The sequence below is a fragment of the Penicillium manginii genome (assembly GCF_028828005.1).
Source record: "Penicillium manginii strain IBT 31320 chromosome Unknown utg000004l:1.0-7231830.0:1.0-7236170.0, whole genome shotgun sequence".
Taxonomy (NCBI): Eukaryota; Fungi; Ascomycota; class Eurotiomycetes; order Eurotiales; family Aspergillaceae; genus Penicillium; species Penicillium manginii.
Genome location: NW_026643105.1, coordinates 2922078 through 2938344, shown reverse-complemented (window position 1 = coordinate 2938344; position 16267 = coordinate 2922078). Strand labels below are relative to the sequence as shown.

The window sequence follows — 16267 nt, the reverse complement described above, 5'->3', positions numbered from 1 at the left end:
GTAGTTTACTGCGAAACATTAGCAAAAAACCACGCAATCGTTGATAGAGACCACGGCGGGAAAACATACCTGTTGAGGAGGCAAATGCGGGTACGCATACATTCCATCAAACATCTGAGGTTGAGGCTGGCCATATGCAGCTGTGGGGTCTTGCTGCACAGCACCGGGATACATAGCCGGCTGGGGGCGATATTCTTGCTCTTGGGGCATACCATGTTGACCCAGAGAGCTGTAATCCGCCGGGCCGAGGTGAGCCTGAACACCGTGCTGAGACTGAGGAAGTTGGCCCGCAGCGCCAGAGGATCCAGGTGCGCCAGGAGCACCAGCTTGGCTGGACCGCTTAGCGTGCGAAGTAGCTTCCTCGCGGGGGACAATGTCGATAAGGAAATCAAACATATCGGACTTGGAAAGGGCGGCAGCGATGTCGGAGCGCTGGAGGGTGCGGCGCTTGTTGTCCTCGGCGTGGATCCAAGCGCGCATGGTTAGCTCTGTGATGAAGATGTCGCAGCCCTTGGCGAAGAGGATTGGGGCTTCGGCGGAAATCATCTTTACTTCTGGGTCTGCTTTCATGACCTTCTTGATGCGAGCGAGTGGGAGTTGGTGGATCTTGTAGTCGTGGTTATCAGATTCCAGGTGGTTGATGACGTGTTGCCAGTATGTTGTCAGGATGTCGCGGGCTGTTCCTTGGAGACCTTGGTTTACCTGTTTGGGTGTCAATCACGATATAATATGAGATGGATTGGACGTGCCACCAGAAACTCACATTGGCCCAAGTACCTGTGTACAGTTCAGCTACAGGAGCATAGCCTTGTGCCGAAAGCTAGAGGGTTGAATTCTGGTTAGCAGTGAAATGAAATCCCTCGCGACATCCCATCTCCCATGATATCCCCGCAAGTTCGGGAAAGGACGCGGATCGAATTGTGGATGTAAGCATACCGCTGCACTGGCACCTGCAAAAAAGGTCAGTCGATGAAGTTCATGTCTAAATTATGAATTGCGGTGGCATCCATCGCATAGCCCCGGGAAGAGGGGTTCGCGCTCCTCGGAAGCCGGAAGCTGATGCGACGGTAATGCAATTGACAGGGCGCAAATACCATAGTGTCCCCCATTCCTAATATCATAGACAGGCTGTTGCTGAGAGTGTTGCTGGCGAGCAGAGGGAAGGCCAGCTTGCGGGGCAGTGCCCTGTGGTGCGGGCTCCATATCGAAGGCACGCGCGCAAGAGGGTGTTGGGTTGCGATGGAGTCGGGCAGGACCGAGACCGAGGAGTCGCGGGTATGTTCGAGGAGACGGGGGCGGTAATAGAGGGCGGATAGCACACTTGGAAGGTCAAGTCGTGAAGAGTAAAGGTGAACAGGTCAATTCAAGTTGTTGTCGCTGGCGCGCCTGGTGATGAAAGAAGCGCGTCGGATCGTGCCAAGCATGGAGGTCCTTCAGCTGTCTGACGTTTTCGGATGCTCCCCCGCCGGCCAACGTCCATTGCGATTGCGACTTGGGCTGACTTGTGGTCAATATCCCAATTTTAGGGTTGGTTATTTCTTCAATTCCAACATTACTGGTCTCTATATTTATTCAAATCTGTTTAATCATTCTGGACTTTATGCGACTCGAGATAGGAGTGAGGTACGCGGAAACTAAGTATACAGTACATGCTTTTAGCTATTAATACGTAGTATTGTGCAAGTATTAAGTACTTAATTACCAGGTTGCTCCAATACCATGTCACATGATCTCGTCCTTCCCTTTCGGGTGCTTCTCACAAAAGTTTGTCCGATCCGAGCAGCAACAACAGAAAAAAAAAATTTCCCTCTATAAAATCCACCTTTGCACAGCTAGCCTGCATTCCTCCGACACCCTACTTTGAGCAGGGATGGCCGCTTCAATTGTTGCGGAGCCCAGTGTTCAGCCTCAGGATGAGGTTGACTTGACTGATGAGCAGATTCAACAGCTTCTGCTCGAGGCAGAGGGCCGACTGCGTGGCCCTGACACCCAATCCACAGAGCTGGACATTGCCTCCTTAAGGTATGCTCCAAACACCCAATGACCAACATCCCACTCCGACCACTCAATGCTAACAACACCATTAGGATCCCCAAATTGTCTTCTGGGTCCTCGCTCGAGCCTTACGTTCAACAGAAGGACGATGTTTCAACCGCCAAAACATCTGAGCTCATTGACAAGAGGTATAAGGAACTATCCAACAAACTGCATACCACTGGCCAGAAGCCCGCTGTCCAGGTAAGACGACTCCTTCCATTCTCCCACCCACCACCCTTCCATATTGCTATGAGGAAAATTTTTCCCAAACGCAAAGCGCTTGATGCGGCGTCAGCAGTCCGTTTTGGGCTGTGCTGCACCAGTGAGAGTTTTATTTTTCATAGTTACTCTGAGCAATTACACTTGATATCATGTCTTTTACGGAGTGAAACCTCGTGAGCATCAAAGCTAACCGTCGACACTCTAGGAAAAAACCACTGCCGGCCCCGAATGGTTCGACCTTCCCAAGACTGTCATGACGACTGAGTTCAAGAGAGATCTGCAACTTCTTCGCATGCGATCGGTCCTTGATTCGAAGCGTCACTACAAGAAGGAGAACGGAAAGGCCAAGGCCCCCAAGTTCTCGCAAGTCGGTACCATTATCCAGGGCCCGACAGAATTCTTCAGTGGTCGCATCGCGAAGAAGGACCGCAAGAAGACCTTTGTTGAGGAGACCATGGCTATTGAGCGCCAGAACAGAAAGTTCGAGTCCAAGTATCGCGATATCCAGGGTACAAAGACAAGTGGCAAGAAAGCCTACTACAACAACCTCAAGGCACAGAGAAAGCGACCGAAGAAGTGATCGTGTGGTATTCGAGAAACTTAGAATTTGGGTCATGTTACAAAGCCCTCTATTTCTACCGAAGCACTTTCCGCGCTATCAACTAGATGGCTTGGTGGTACCGGTACCTTGCATCTGACATGGAACTACTTCCATGCTCTTCACGCACTACCAAAGACGTTCACCAGAGTTTGTACCACCAATTTCTGTGATCGTGGTCAGCTTCTGCTCCATTGAAATCTGCTGCAGAGGAAGGATGCCATACCTGCATATCCACAGCCGCTGCCCGGCCTGCCTCCAACACTTCTTCGTGGCCAGCCTTACCCTCCTCCAAGAGCGCGCTCAGTTCACCTGCAGCTTTGTCTTGAAGTAGCTCCTCGTCCCCACGAGGTACGGGGGCTAAAACGGCATTGTTAGTCACCAGACTCATTGCCAACACCCGAAGACCACAATGTCTGGCAACGACGATTTCTGGGACGGTTGACATTCCAACGACGTCGGCGCCCATCATTCGAAGCATGCGGCTTTCGGCTCGTGTCTCGTAACTACCTGTTGTCAGCAAGTCGGTTCTCCTCAGCCTGCTTCTCGTCGTTGCTTACGTGGGACCTCCAACAAAAGCATACACTCCTTCGTGTAACTTGCGGTTAGTCTGCGGTGTAGTGATCTCTTTCCATGCTCGGTGCACGTGACGACGAAGCTCAAGATCGTACGCATCCGAGAGAGGCGGGAAACGAACGCCAAAGTCCTCGTCATTGGGACCTCGCAGTGGATGAGTTCCTGCCAGTCCCGCGAGGAAAAGATGCTGGATGTAGTTGTTAGCGATGTATTAAATATTTCCGGTGAAAAGAGATAGTCTTACATCATTCAGCAGGGTGATATCACCCACGCTATAATCAGAATTGAGGCCACCGGCCGCGTTTGTCACTGCCACACATCAATTTTCGTGCCGATTAGAGTAGAGTATACGTATAGATGTAACTCGAAATGAAAGTAGAACTTACAAACAACGGTGTCCACGCCCAATTGTTTGAACACTCGAATGGGAAATGTAACCTGCTCCATTGAGTGGCCCTCGTAAAAGCTTTATCATTTAGCAGATTAGCATGAGATTCTATGCAGAATCAAGTTCAATCTCACTGTGCACGGCCAACCATCAAGACAGCAGGAATCTTCTGGCCAAGAAGTCCAAACACCAATTTCCCCGCATGTCCGGCGACTTTGACAATTATATTAGCCTCCATGAAAAGGTGTTCATTGTTTAGCAGGCCAAGAAAACTCACCTGTGGAACGAGGAAAGTGAGGAATCGAAGCATAGTCGAATTCAGCACGAGGTTCAGACTGAACAGTCTCTGCCAGACCACCCAGTCCAGAGCCGCATACTATGGCCACCTGAGGCTTTCGCAGGCCCTCGGGCAAGCCGTTAGTCAGGAAGGAAACGGCCTCGTTTGCTCGATCGAAAGAAGACATGTTTGTAGCTGGTGTGGAGGTATGTGACGAAAGAAAGAAGTAGAGAAGTGCTGCTCAAGCGGGGTGGATCGTGGATCTCCAAGAAATCTTCTGATGTTGCGGAGTCGCGTGCGACCCCATTGGCTGGACTGGAGGAGTGTTTCGCTTTGAGTCGGGCCGACGAAGAGTGTGATCCATGCCGATAATACGGAGTATTGGAATATGGATTAGTTATATCTTTAGTTGGTGTGTGAAATATACAATAAATTGTCTGAAATGCGAGAATAAATGTTTGCCTGGGCTATGACTACGTAGGTCCGAGTCCATCTATAGAATGGGCCGGCTGTCACAACCATCCCCCCAAGGTATTGTCACCATTATTTACGATATCATCCACCTGATTGGCTTGAACACGCAATTCCAAATAATGATGATAATACTATATTTTCCCCAGACTTGCCAAAGATGATCGATCCTTGGGTACTGATATGTCATAACCAATACTGGCTGTCCCGTGGTGCCTGCAACGCCGCCTGACCGCCTTTCAGCAACTGCACCTCCGAAGAAAAAAACCCGCACCAAACAGACAGATACCAGCCATTGACGATGTTTTCGAACCCAACACGCTCCTTGCTCGGAGCCGGCAGGCGCCTGAGGGTATGTTGAACTCCTTCCCTTGTTTTACATATCTTTAAACTGATCAATTCGTGCCACAGGTGCCCCTGTCCGCCCGCTGGCAATCCACTACTCCTACTCCCAGCCAGCCCAGCGCGCCATCGCCAGCTCAAGAAACAAAGACAGCCCCCGCGGCCGAGTCAGTGCCAACCCCCGAGGCAAACTTGGCGAAGTCTACGTATGCGACCATTCCTTCCGACTGCGCACGAACAAAAATACTGATTGAGATGGATGATCCAGACCTCCCACCACCACCGAACCCGAACTGCCATCCGAACAACGTGTGAAGGAATGGTAAGAAGAGCACATTGAATCCAACCGGATTGACAAACCGAACGCCAGGAAGACACAATACTCATAATGAACCAGGTCCGAGCGCATGGGAGCTCTCGGCGACAACGCCCGTCTGCCTCGCAGCGTCCAAGCAGTATACATGCGCCCACTCCGCCGGAAAGCGGAACACGGCCTGCCTGTCTGCGATCTCCAACTCCGATCCTACAGCGTCGAGAACGTCGAATTCTTCGCCGACTTCGCCATCCGCGCCGCTTACTACCTCAACCTCCCCGTTTCCGGTCCCGTGCCCCTCCCCCGTATCGTCGAACGCTGGACCGTCCCGCGAAGCAACTTCGTGCACAAGAAGAGCCAGGAGAACTTTGAGCGAATCACCCTCCGCCGTTTGATTCAGATTAAGGATGGAAACCCGCAGTCCGTGCAGGCGTGGCTGGCGTTCCTCCGCAAGCACGCTTTCTACGGAGTCGGCATGAAGGCCAACGTCTGGGAACACGAGCCTCTCGGTATGTTTCCACCAGACCCAGACCCAGACCCAAATATCAAATACCTTCATGAACAAATTGCTAATAATATCTCAATCACAGACGTCGGCAAGGCCATGGATCAATCCGCCGCCGAAGTCCAGAAGACCCTCGAACCGCACCTCACCCAGTTCGGCCAGCGCGAGGACAACTCCGCTGGAAACAACATATTCGATGTTCTTGACAGCGATCGATTTGCTGAGCGCAAGAGCGCACGGGCGTAATCCAATCCTTGTTTTGGTTTTGTACCATTGCTTAGGGATTTGCTTTGCATATTTGGGGAAAACAACCTGGGCGTCATTATGTGTACTATTGTCTTGTCATTTTCTACCTCTACCACCCTTTTTATGAGCCTAACGGGGCCATCTGTATTCTACTCCGTCATATCCTATCCAACCCTGAATTGAAATCAGGAATTTTTCACTAGTTGCCTGTGCCCTTCTTAAAATCGACCGGCTTCGTAGTACTTCCAGGAGTAAGCAGTACCTGTGTATTAGTTTACAAACGACTTTTGTAGTCTATTTCATAGACCTGCTAAATGAAATAAATGTCTGAAGCACTAGACGGAACGTGCGGCGGCGAATGCGTGTCGAAGGGCAGGAGGTTCGTCATCGTCATCGTCGGGTAATACGCTCGTGAATGAATAGCGCTCATATGACCCATTTGCCGATATCGAAAGTACTAGCTGCTGCAGCGAAATTGTGCTTCACGATCCTCTTCATAAGCCACTTTCGGTATGGCCTATCTTTGAGTGCTTCGTCAATCCTATCCTGACGCTCCTTGGGTATTTTGAAGCTGTCAGGACGCTTCGGTTCATCCTTATCGATCAACCAACAGCTCCATGCCTTGTGTTGAGTCTTTCGGAACCCACACGGGCATTTCCTATCCTTGTAAAGCTTCGATTGTTCGGGTTTCGACACAGTTGCTTCATTGTGGCCGTGAAGCGACGAGAAGAGACTTTCGTCATCCAGACCTGGGTGCTTCTGGATGTAATAGGTATAATAGGTACGGAACTCGTCCATCAACGCGTCGAATTCGATGTCCTCTTCGTCAATCGTCAATAACGACTCTGTGGCAGGCAAACATATGCCAAAATTCCATGCTTATGATAGATTTGGTCGCATCGAGGAAGTCGAGATGGTACGCAATGTCCCACTTCTTCTGCACCTCAACCTGCAGGCGCATGTAGTTCTTTCTATTCCTCCGCCCCTTTGAGAACGTCCACTTCCTTCGGGGGGCGGCTTGATAGCCATCCTCATGTAGTTGTCTTTGTATTCGGGGGATTTCGAGTATCGTTTTTGCAAATACTGTACCCGTTCAGCCATGGTATCGAGCTGCGAGAGCACGCGCCTCATCAATTGATCAACGCTTTAGTCCACCCAGTTGCGTAGTCTGCCGCCCGTTCCGCGTAGTCCTTCCGACAATAAATGCCTATATAAAATCACGTGACATCGTGCCATCCCACGCGGCGGAGACACGGGCGTCGTCTCCAAGTACAGGAATCCATTCCGGTGAGGCCGACAACTTCTTTATACGAGGGTCTTGAAGTATGGCCACAATGCGCGTCTCACTCGCCCGCCACGGCGCCAATCCATTGAGGTCGACGAGCGGGAAAGGGAATTTCACCCTCCGTCCGGGCATTGCCCAACCATCAAAATGGCATCAGCAACGGTCACTGAACACGAGCACAAGCTCAGGACCCTCTGTAAAAGACCCCGTCATTTTCTCCGGCATCCAACCAACCGGCGTCCCCCATTTGGGAAATTACCTCGGCGCCTTACGCCAATGGGTAAAGCTCCAAGACGAAGCCAGTCCAGGCACGAAACTGCTCTTCTCAATCGTGGACCTCCACGCCCTAACAGTTCCGCAAGACGCGAAACAATTACGCGCGTGGAGGAGGGAGGCCTTTGCGACGCTGCTGGCTGTTGGGTTAGATCCGAAGCGGTCGACGATCTTTTATCAATCATCGGTAAGTTCGCGGAACTCCTAACAAACGGCCAAAATTATACTAAAGAGGTTTCATTCAGGTGCCGGCGCATACGGAATTGATGTGGATTCTCAGCACGGTTGCGTCGATGGGCTATCTTTCGCGCATGACCCAGTGGAAGGTGAGAATAATTTCCGCATCGCCGCGAGTTATTTAGCTGGTGGGCATGGGCATGGGCATGGCTAACTAACTTGTGCAGAGCAAGCTCCAACTTCCCGAGGACGCAAGCCTCGATGACTCGGAGGCCCGCGCACAACTACGTCTCGGCCTTTTCTCATACCCGGTCCTCCAAGCCGCGGACATCCTCATACACCGGTATAGAAACTCGACCACTCTGCTTCTATCCCCTTACTAACAATCCCCCAGAGCCACGCACGTCCCAGTCGGCGAAGACCAAAGACAACACCTTGAATTCTCCCGATACACAGCAAACAGCTTCAACCACCTATACGGAAACATTTTCCCCATCCCAGAGGCACACATCTGTAAGTTCAAGTTTATTTAGTTTGATTCCCCCAGCACCGCAAGCATAGAACCCGAGGCTTAAAGACCAACCAATCACAGCCCCCGCCAAACGAGTAATGTCGCTCAAAGAACCAACATCCAAGATGTCAAAATCGCACCCAGACCCCAAATCCCGAATCCTGCTCACGGACTCAGCGAGCGAGATTCAGAAGAAGGTCAAAGTAGCGCTCACAGACTCGGAAGCGAAAATCAGCTACGACCCTACCAATCGACCCGGTGTGTCGAATCTGATCGAGATCCTGAGCCACTTTGAAGGCGTGAGTTGTCAGGAGATTGCGTCCGAGTACGAGAGTGCTAGTCTGCGGTCGTTGAAGGAACATGTTGGCGTGCGGATTGCGGACAGTCTGAAGGATATTCGTGAGAGGTATGGTCAGATTATGGGTGATAGGGGTGGGTATCTTGATGATGTGGCGCGGGAGGGTGGGGAGGCTGCGCAGGCTAGTGCAGATTTGACTATGAAGAAGGTGAAGAAGGCGATGGGGTTGTAAAGTGTATATTAAGTAGGGGTATGATTTGTATAACAGTCTAGATGGCTAGCTTGGGTTTTGATCTAGGTTGGTATTTGTATTATATAATCCCATTGAATGGATAAAAGACAAATCTCCGAATAAATGGGAAGCCTTCCAAGGTTTTCCAACTCTGGCTACGTGGTATTTTACTGTTCTGAGACTCGGTGTACAGTTTTCTGTGAGGAATCACTAGTAGTAGTAATCTTCCAAGGTTGACTAAATGTATTCCGAAGGCAACACAGAGGACAAAACAACTTGAAACTTGAAGTGCTGGCCAGGACATTGAAAAGACTTCTAAAATTGAGAAAATATCTAAGCTTCGAGTAAATGCCTTCAAATTCATAACACGTGAGAGAAAAGAAAGAAATATCCACAAATCAAAACGAGGTATTCCACCGAGCACCAAATACACCAGAATATATGCAGTTGCGAAACGGCAAAGAGAAATAAAAAAAATAACAAGAATAAGAAAAAGCACCAAACCCTCAGCACGACGCCCTCACAGAGCAAGTAAGTATCCAGCCCCAGCCAACCCGATAGCCAGATGCTGGGCCATACCAGTCTGCCTCGGCGCCGCGTTCTCCGTCGTCGTGAAAATACCACTACCACCACCGATCCCACCAATGCGCGCGCCCGAACCAGCAACAGCAACGGACGTCACTGGGTTAGCCACGGCCGTAGCACTGGGCACTGAATCCGTGCCGGTCCCAATCTCAAGAATATTGCTCTCTGTCGCGTTGAAATTCGTGTTCGCGAGGGAGATCTCATTGTTCGCAAGATCATACACCACATACGCGCTGCGCAGGAACGTATCTCCCAGCACCGCGGTACTACTACCCGCAGGTGCGATTCCAAAAATACAAGCCCGTTCACCATTATTGTACCGGTAGTCGCCCATATTGAGGACCAGTTCGCTCACCGCGACGCTGATTTTCGGCGAAGAAAAGGTGTACGTGACGTTGACGTCCTTCTCAGCAAGACTGCACGGAACAATGCCGATTCCATTCGAGGAGTCGTAGGTGACGTCCAGGGCGTCGTAGATATCTTGCGTGATGGCGTCGGGCAGGTATGTTAAGGAACTTCCTGAGTCGAGGAGGACGCCTGCTGGCAGGGCAGTGGAGGTGTATTTGTGGGTTTTGGATGTTGTGGAGACGGAAACGCCTGTCAGGGCGATGATGAATTCGGAGTATACGCCTCCGACCTTAATGACGGGCAGTGTCTCCAGTGAGCCGTGGTATTTTTCCGTGTTCACTCCGCCGAATAGAATTGAGCCGGTGCTGGCGTCTAGGTCGTTTAACCAGAGACTGTAGGCGTTGGACTTAATTAATCCTTTCTGGACCATGGCTTTGGGAAGGTTGTTGTAGGCTGTATCGCCATTCTGGCCTGATTGGACTTCATTTGATGTGTATCCGATTCCCAGTACGCCCTCTGTATCCAAATGATTAGTCACCAACCATCAATCGCCGATTATATGGGCCAGAGAGAAGACGTATTACACACCTGAAGAAGCCGAGGTAAAGCCCACGGCGAATTGAAAGTCTTTGATAGTCGTCCCACCAACAGTGAGAGTGTCGGTCACATAGTCACCAGCAGCAGTGGATCCATCGGCATAGGTGATGTTGAAATCGGACGAGACGAAAGAGTATGATGACGATGCACTCGCATTGAAAGTACCGGCGTCCGAGCAAGGGTTCGATTTGGACTCGCAAAGGGTGGAATTGGGAGTATTGACCCACAGATCACTGCTGCCGGTGTCCATTACCAAGCGCAAGCTTTGCGCCGGTGTTCCCAGAGTGATATTGCAAAAGTAGAGCGTTTGCTAAAAGAAGCTTGTCAGCGGATGATCTTTGGAGTAACTTTTGAGTATATATTAGAAAGGGTCTTTCATACTTCATTGTCTAATGTTTGGCCGACAGTCTTGTCGCGCTTTCTTCGGACCCGATCTCGGGCAGCGGGGTCAACGACATCCTTGCGCTGAATATCCATGCCGATCACAGCCGGGACATCTCGCTCGTGGAGGGTGAGTCCCAACGCGGGCAACGCAAGGGATGCCCCCCCAGAGAAGCCAAGAATTCCTCATTTTTGTCTTTGTCTCAGGTTTTGGCTTTTCCCCACGGGTATATCTTCCCCGTCAAGAATGTAGATGGGATCGGCCCGTTTTCTTATTGTTCGATTTGAGTTATGGTTTCCTTTCACGGCGCAAAGTTGGTTTGGTTAAATGGAGTGAAGCGGTAGATTTCAGACAAGCTGGCTGTAGGTATCGTGAGGGTTGGAAGATTAAGTTAGAAGAGGCTGGGATGAGGTGAGAGATAAAAAAAAATTGGGCGATGGGGAACTAAGATGAAAATAGAAAAGTCGAGATAGGATCGTCAGGTCAAATCACAGGGCTGTCCCCAGAATTGGCCATCAGCAAGTTGAAGAGTGGAGCTTAGAGTGTCGTCACCAGTTGACTGCATCGCCATCGATTTTGATCTTGTTACGGCAAATCGGCAACTTTGGCCCTGGTCTATCCACGGGAACCGAATGTTCCGCCATAAAGAATTGCAGTGCCCTGCTATATCCAACTGCAGTAAATGCACCTTTGCCACATGCACAAATGGAAGTGAAACTTTCTGCCTGGCGTACGTATGCAGTGTACGTGCTGAGTTGATGACGCGGATGGAAGGTCCACCACTCTAGGCTGCTTTGAGTTAGTGTCCTCTCATTGGCGCCGCGTCCGGCCGCTTCTAACGTGGTATCACCTTTAATTTTATTACATATGCTGTAGTATAGAGTACTAGCGAGTGCTTACATACTAGCTATAATATGTATCATAGTATTTACATGCGTACGGAGTACACATGCATATACTAGTAGGGGTAGTCTATTCAGGCCCGAGTTCTCTATATTCCGTATCCGTCCCTTCCGACTTTACCTAAATATTTTCGTATTATCCCGTCCCGTATCTATAAAAAGCCGTGCGTAACATACTGGTAGCACAAGAAATCTCTCGGGGAAAATATAACTCGAACTAGAAGTTAGATTAAAAGGAATAGGAGCCTAACCCTGTCGCGTCGGGGAATTTCGAATCTCCAACATACTAGTATACTCCGTATACTTTCATACTTCCCCTCAAAGCCCCCACTCAAGCTTGGCATCGCCCTCCGCAAAATGCCCTCTCACCTCACCCCTCCCATCAGATGCCTCGAATTCGCCCCTCGACCCTCATAAAAGCCTACCAAGAGAATCCGCTCCTCCCACTCCTCCTAAAAGAATGCCGCACCCTCGAATCAGCCCGCAATGAGCTCCGCTGGCTACGCGAACACGCGCTTCGCACCAGCCAGACGCGCCAGCCACAAACAACCACCCCATGGCGAACATATCTCTCATCAATATGCCGCCAAAGATCCCGCGGCTACCCCCTCCAATATATCCTCGGAGACCAGCCATTCGGTGATCTGGAAATCCTCTGCCGACCCGGCGTATTAATCCCAAGGTATGCCCCCCGGTCCCGCGCACACACAGAGCTCGTTCTGACTCTGCCAGACCAGACACCGAGTCCTATGTCCTCCAGGCAGCCAAACTAGTGGAGCAAATAGCTTTAGAGAAGCTATCCGGCAACAAAGAGGACAAAGAGGACAAAGAGGACAGTGATACTACCAATGTCCCACAGTCAAAACCCCTACAGATCCTAGATCTCTGCACAGGAACAGGCTGCATAACCCTCCTCCTACACGCCCTCTTATCCCCGCGCTTCAACCTACGAATAACAGGCATAGACATAAGCCCGGCAGCATTAAGCCTCGCGCGCAAGAATCTAGCCCACAATCTGCAAGCGGGACACCTGACTCACCGCGCATCAACCGATATAAAATTCCACCGCGCGGATATCATGGCCGTAAATCCAAGTTCCAACGGAACGCCAACCATCGAGAATCTTCTCGGCGAATACGTTGCCGCCGAAGAAAGCGATCACGATCACGAGCGGGATCAAGATTCCTCACCTCGGGAACTTGAATGCGATCTCCTAATCTCAAACCCACCCTACATCTCGACGGCGGATTTCCGCAACGGGACTACGGCGCGAAGTGTCCGACTTTTCGAACCGCGACTGGCGCTCGTTCCCGCGCCGAGACCCCATCTTACTACTACTGCAGACGTCCGGCCCGAGGATATTTTCTACGACCGCATCCTGGATATATCATACAGGCTGCGGAGTAAAGTGACCGTGCTGGAATGCGGCGATATACAACAGGCTGAGCGGGTGGTTAGCATGCACACGTCCATGGCGCCGCCGGCGGAATTCCGGGTGCAGATTTGGCCATGGGCTGAGGAGGATATGGCCTTTTATGGGTTTCATTCGAGTGGGGGGGTCGAGGTGTGTTATTATTCAGAGGGTTTGACTGGGAAGTCCTAACTAGCGAGTGAGGAGCCCGAGGGTAGGATAGGTAGGATAGATAGATTGGTGGCTGTGTATAGGGTATCGTGCCATTATCGCTCAATTGCCTCTGGCAACGGGTGGATTTTGGTTGGGCTGGGTCGAAGCGATTGTTTTGGCTGAGTGTTGGAATTATAATCATGTACATAGTAAGAATAATCATCAGGTCACCCCGGGCATACCGAAGTATGGGATACATGCAGTATTCACGTAAGTAGCTACTAGTAGTACTAGTATCATGACCTCGAGCCGTTTAAATAGATCTATACTCGCCATGTACTACGATATTAACAACCCCCCCAGCAATCGTGTCATGAAGCTTTAAGCTAGGAGTTGAAGCACCAATTACGCATGCAAAGTTTGTTATGTAGAAGACCGTATTCAATTTCCATGTGCGCGTCATCAAAATGCATTCTGGCCGCCATGCTGAGAACTATGTACAGATAAAAGGCAGACCAAGGACCCCAAGACGGGGATCCATTTTTTGAGTATTAAAATATGTGTAGTGTGTGCACAGCGCAAAATTAATGTACTTTGACGAAACGAAGGGAGGGGCAACTCAGTCAAGTCAACAAGAGTTCACGCCTCAAAGAAGTTCAAAAGAGAAAATCTGGATTTGCGCAGATCGCAGCTGGGCCAGTGGGAAACCAGAACCCACACGGCGAGAGACTCAGAGATCCTTCTTCGTATCCGCAGAGTAACTGCGGTCATCCTCGCCCTCGACGGTCTTGAGAATCGACTCCATCTCCTTGGCCTGGCGCTTCCACTCCTTATCACCCATCTTGGTCTCGCGGCGGAAGAGCTCCTCGTTAGGCTTGCGGTAGCTACCGCCCAGGCGGTCCCAAAGAGTGGTGAATTGGCCGTAGTTGTAGTTGAAGTACAGATGGTGCATGGTGTGGCAGGCAGCACCGTTCACGACAGGGCTATTGGCAACGTACTCGCCATCGTGAATGAAGACAGTCCAGAGGTTGATAAAGCCGAACAAGAAGACGTAGGCCACCTTCTGGAGCGGGAAAATGAACGGGAAAACGTGGTACGGCACACTCTGCGACCAGCCGTCCAGGGGGTGGAAAGCGTGCGAAGCGTAAGGGCTGGGCATGATCCACTTATGGTGCGGCTTGTGCAGGGTTCGGTACACGCGCGGGTGGTGCAGGCCTCGGTGGATCCAGTAGATGAAGAAATCGGTGAAGAAGATGAAGAAGGGGAACTGCAGGATACTGTAGAAGGGGAAGGGCTCTTCGGCGGTGGTATCGTAGAGTTTGGCGTATCCGCGGACTTCCAGGACGAAGAATGGGGCTGTCAGGAGGGCCATTGGGGGCATAGAGCCCATGGCTTGTTTGATTTCCATGGAGATTTGGTTCTTGAGGAATTTGGGGTGTTTGTAGGTGGTTTTGTCCCAGATGAAGATGTACGATAGGGAGGCGACGACGAAGTAAACGAGCAATCCGAAGATCCTAATGCGTTCAATGGATTAGTATATAGAAACGGGAAACCAAGTAACCACAAAGATGCTGTTGCAGAGGCAGTCTTGCAGAACCAGGGGAAGTGGCGTGGCGCATACCAAGTGATCAAGAAAAAGCTGGTGAATTGGCGGTAGATGTTATTCCGCGGCCAGGCACTGAGATAGGCATACTTGGAGGGTTCCAAGTGAAGCATCTGAGTGGCGGGCTCATAGATAAATGGCTCGGACGCGCCGAAGAGGGCGAGCGAACTGTTGGCGACATTGGCGAATGCCGGTAAGGAGACGGAGGAAGAAAGGGAGGCGGGGAGGACAGAGGAATAGAGGCGATCACCAATGAAGGTGTCCCAGAGTTCTAGAATGATATCCATCTCGAATCACACGGGTGAAGCGAAAGTGGAGGGGAAAGGGAAAGGAAAAGGAGGGTTGAAAAGGGAGGAAGTACGGAGTCGAGGGGGCAATAATAAATTCTGCCCGCATCAGACCAGCGCGGAACGGGGCCTGCCGTTAGGGAGCCCTTAATAAGCCACGCTTGGGGACAGGGGAATAAAAAGATTCCCACTGGGCAGCGGGACCGATCAGCCCAGGGCAGTCTGGTACCTGCATAAGCGGAATCCACTAAGATTAGGAATATGAGAGATATGTATACGGACTACAGAGACTATAACTATTTCAAAATAATACTATTTTGTAGAGTATAGTAGGTGCAGGATATACAGGATACACAGGGTGCACAATGTATAATAATCTGTAGAACCCAGGTAGTTAAGGCTAAAGTGGCAATGGTAAAACTTGAATTATAACATCAGGCACCAAGGTATCAAGGCATCAAGGCAACTATTTTCTTAGTCACTACTCTACACTAGAGTACTCTACACTATGAAAAGTAGTGTAAAGTACCCAACGGGCCGTGCAACCGGATCCAACCTTAGCCAAAGTCTGGTACTGTCCCAGTCCCAAAGTTTCAGTCCCAGTCCCAGTCCAGCCTAATTCCAGTTCCACTCCAGGTCCTTCCAGTTCTTCGCTCGAGTCTGAGACTTCACTGGAGGTTTAGGGTATGATATGCAGTAGAGTATTTTCATTTTTGTTCTTGATATAATTGTTAAATGAATAATTAATTAATTAATTCATTCATTCATTGTATAAATATAAATTGTAAATCTCTTTGATCTCCCTGATCCCTGACGTAGCGTTCGGTGGTACTTAGTATGGGTCCTACTGGGTACGTTCTTGGCCCCAGCGCCAGCGGTTGTTCGTCTATCGCCTGTGGCCTCGCTTCTCGCGCCAACGGCTGTGCCAATTCCACCTCACTTCCCTTCCCGCTCCCCCAACCTCCTAGGTCTTCTCCTCCCCCCTCTCCCTCAGACCACCACCCATTCAACCACTCCTCCACTCACGACTTTCGCTACCTCTTTCGCCACCGTTCGGCCTTATCATTCCTGTGGCTAGCTGCGTGGTGTCGTCCACCAAGCAGCATCGCCGCATCAGTAAATCGCTGTCATCGAGACCCTATCCAGCTGAGCTGCGATCTGTCGTCGCGAGCTGTCGCTGATACCCATATCGCCTGTCAAAAGCCATTTTTTCTACAATAGCCTCCATCACTACACCAGAAGCTTTCA

General features: G+C 50.6%; 9 protein-coding genes across 9 annotated transcripts; 4 read left to right on the top strand and 5 right to left on the bottom strand.

The window, feature by feature from the left end:
* Positions 1-5: 5 nt before the first annotated feature.
* Positions 6-1203, bottom strand: hapE (CCAAT-binding factor complex subunit HapE; the record flags this gene model as incomplete). The annotated part of the gene is made up of 5 exons (XM_057101486.1): positions 6-8; positions 70-702; positions 764-820; positions 937-950; positions 1095-1203. The coding sequence occupies 5 exons, from the start codon at positions 1201-1203 to the stop codon at positions 6-8; spliced, it is 816 nt and encodes a 271-aa protein (XP_056961116.1).
* Positions 1204-1870: 667 nt separating this feature from the next.
* On the top strand, positions 1871-2839 carry N7533_004835 (Fcf2 domain-containing protein; the record flags this gene model as incomplete). Its single annotated transcript, XM_057101485.1, has 3 exons — positions 1871-2022; positions 2088-2238; positions 2465-2839. The coding sequence occupies 3 exons, from the start codon at positions 1871-1873 to the stop codon at positions 2837-2839; spliced, it is 678 nt and encodes a 225-aa protein (XP_056961115.1).
* A 140-nt stretch (positions 2840-2979) lies between these two features.
* N7533_004834 (purine-nucleoside phosphorylase) lies at positions 2980-4285 on the bottom strand (the record flags this gene model as incomplete). The annotated part of the gene is made up of 7 exons (XM_057101484.1): positions 2980-3024; positions 3084-3363; positions 3418-3620; positions 3678-3742; positions 3820-3899; positions 3956-4034; positions 4099-4285. 7 exons carry the CDS (start codon positions 4283-4285, stop codon positions 2980-2982), a joined length of 939 nt encoding a protein of 312 aa, XP_056961114.1.
* A 585-nt stretch (positions 4286-4870) lies between these two features.
* Positions 4871-5975, top strand: N7533_004833 (mitochondrial 37S ribosomal protein uS10m; the record flags this gene model as incomplete). Its single annotated transcript, XM_057101483.1, has 4 exons — positions 4871-4921; positions 4981-5117; positions 5180-5233; positions 5309-5975. The coding sequence occupies 4 exons, from the start codon at positions 4871-4873 to the stop codon at positions 5973-5975; spliced, it is 909 nt and encodes a 302-aa protein (XP_056961113.1).
* Positions 5976-6401: 426 nt separating this feature from the next.
* On the bottom strand, positions 6402-6936 carry N7533_004832 (uncharacterized protein; the record flags this gene model as incomplete). Its single annotated transcript, XM_057101482.1, has 2 exons — positions 6402-6818; positions 6919-6936. The coding sequence occupies 2 exons, from the start codon at positions 6934-6936 to the stop codon at positions 6402-6404; spliced, it is 435 nt and encodes a 144-aa protein (XP_056961112.1).
* Positions 6937-7300: 364 nt separating this feature from the next.
* Positions 7301-8751, top strand: N7533_004831 (tryptophan--tRNA ligase MSW1; the record flags this gene model as incomplete). Its single annotated transcript, XM_057101481.1, has 5 exons — positions 7301-7720; positions 7779-7859; positions 7938-8053; positions 8105-8223; positions 8303-8751. 5 exons carry the CDS (start codon positions 7301-7303, stop codon positions 8749-8751), a joined length of 1185 nt encoding a protein of 394 aa, XP_056961111.1.
* A 520-nt stretch (positions 8752-9271) lies between these two features.
* Positions 9272-10758, bottom strand: N7533_004830 (pepsin-like aspartic protease; the record flags this gene model as incomplete). The annotated part of the gene is made up of 3 exons (XM_057101480.1): positions 9272-10200; positions 10273-10591; positions 10663-10758. 3 exons carry the CDS (start codon positions 10756-10758, stop codon positions 9272-9274), a joined length of 1344 nt encoding a protein of 447 aa, XP_056961110.1.
* A 1193-nt stretch (positions 10759-11951) lies between these two features.
* N7533_004829 (N5-glutamine methyltransferase family protein) lies at positions 11952-13129 on the top strand (the record flags this gene model as incomplete). The annotated part of the gene is made up of 2 exons (XM_057101479.1): positions 11952-12259; positions 12298-13129. Coding segments are annotated over 2 exons (1140 nt in total), but the record flags the coding sequence as incomplete, so codon positions are not given.
* Positions 13130-13859: 730 nt separating this feature from the next.
* On the bottom strand, positions 13860-15019 carry N7533_004828 (sterol desaturase family protein; the record flags this gene model as incomplete). The annotated part of the gene is made up of 2 exons (XM_057101478.1): positions 13860-14643; positions 14751-15019. 2 exons carry the CDS (start codon positions 15017-15019, stop codon positions 13860-13862), a joined length of 1053 nt encoding a protein of 350 aa, XP_056961108.1.
* Positions 15020-16267: the final 1248 nt, after the last annotated feature.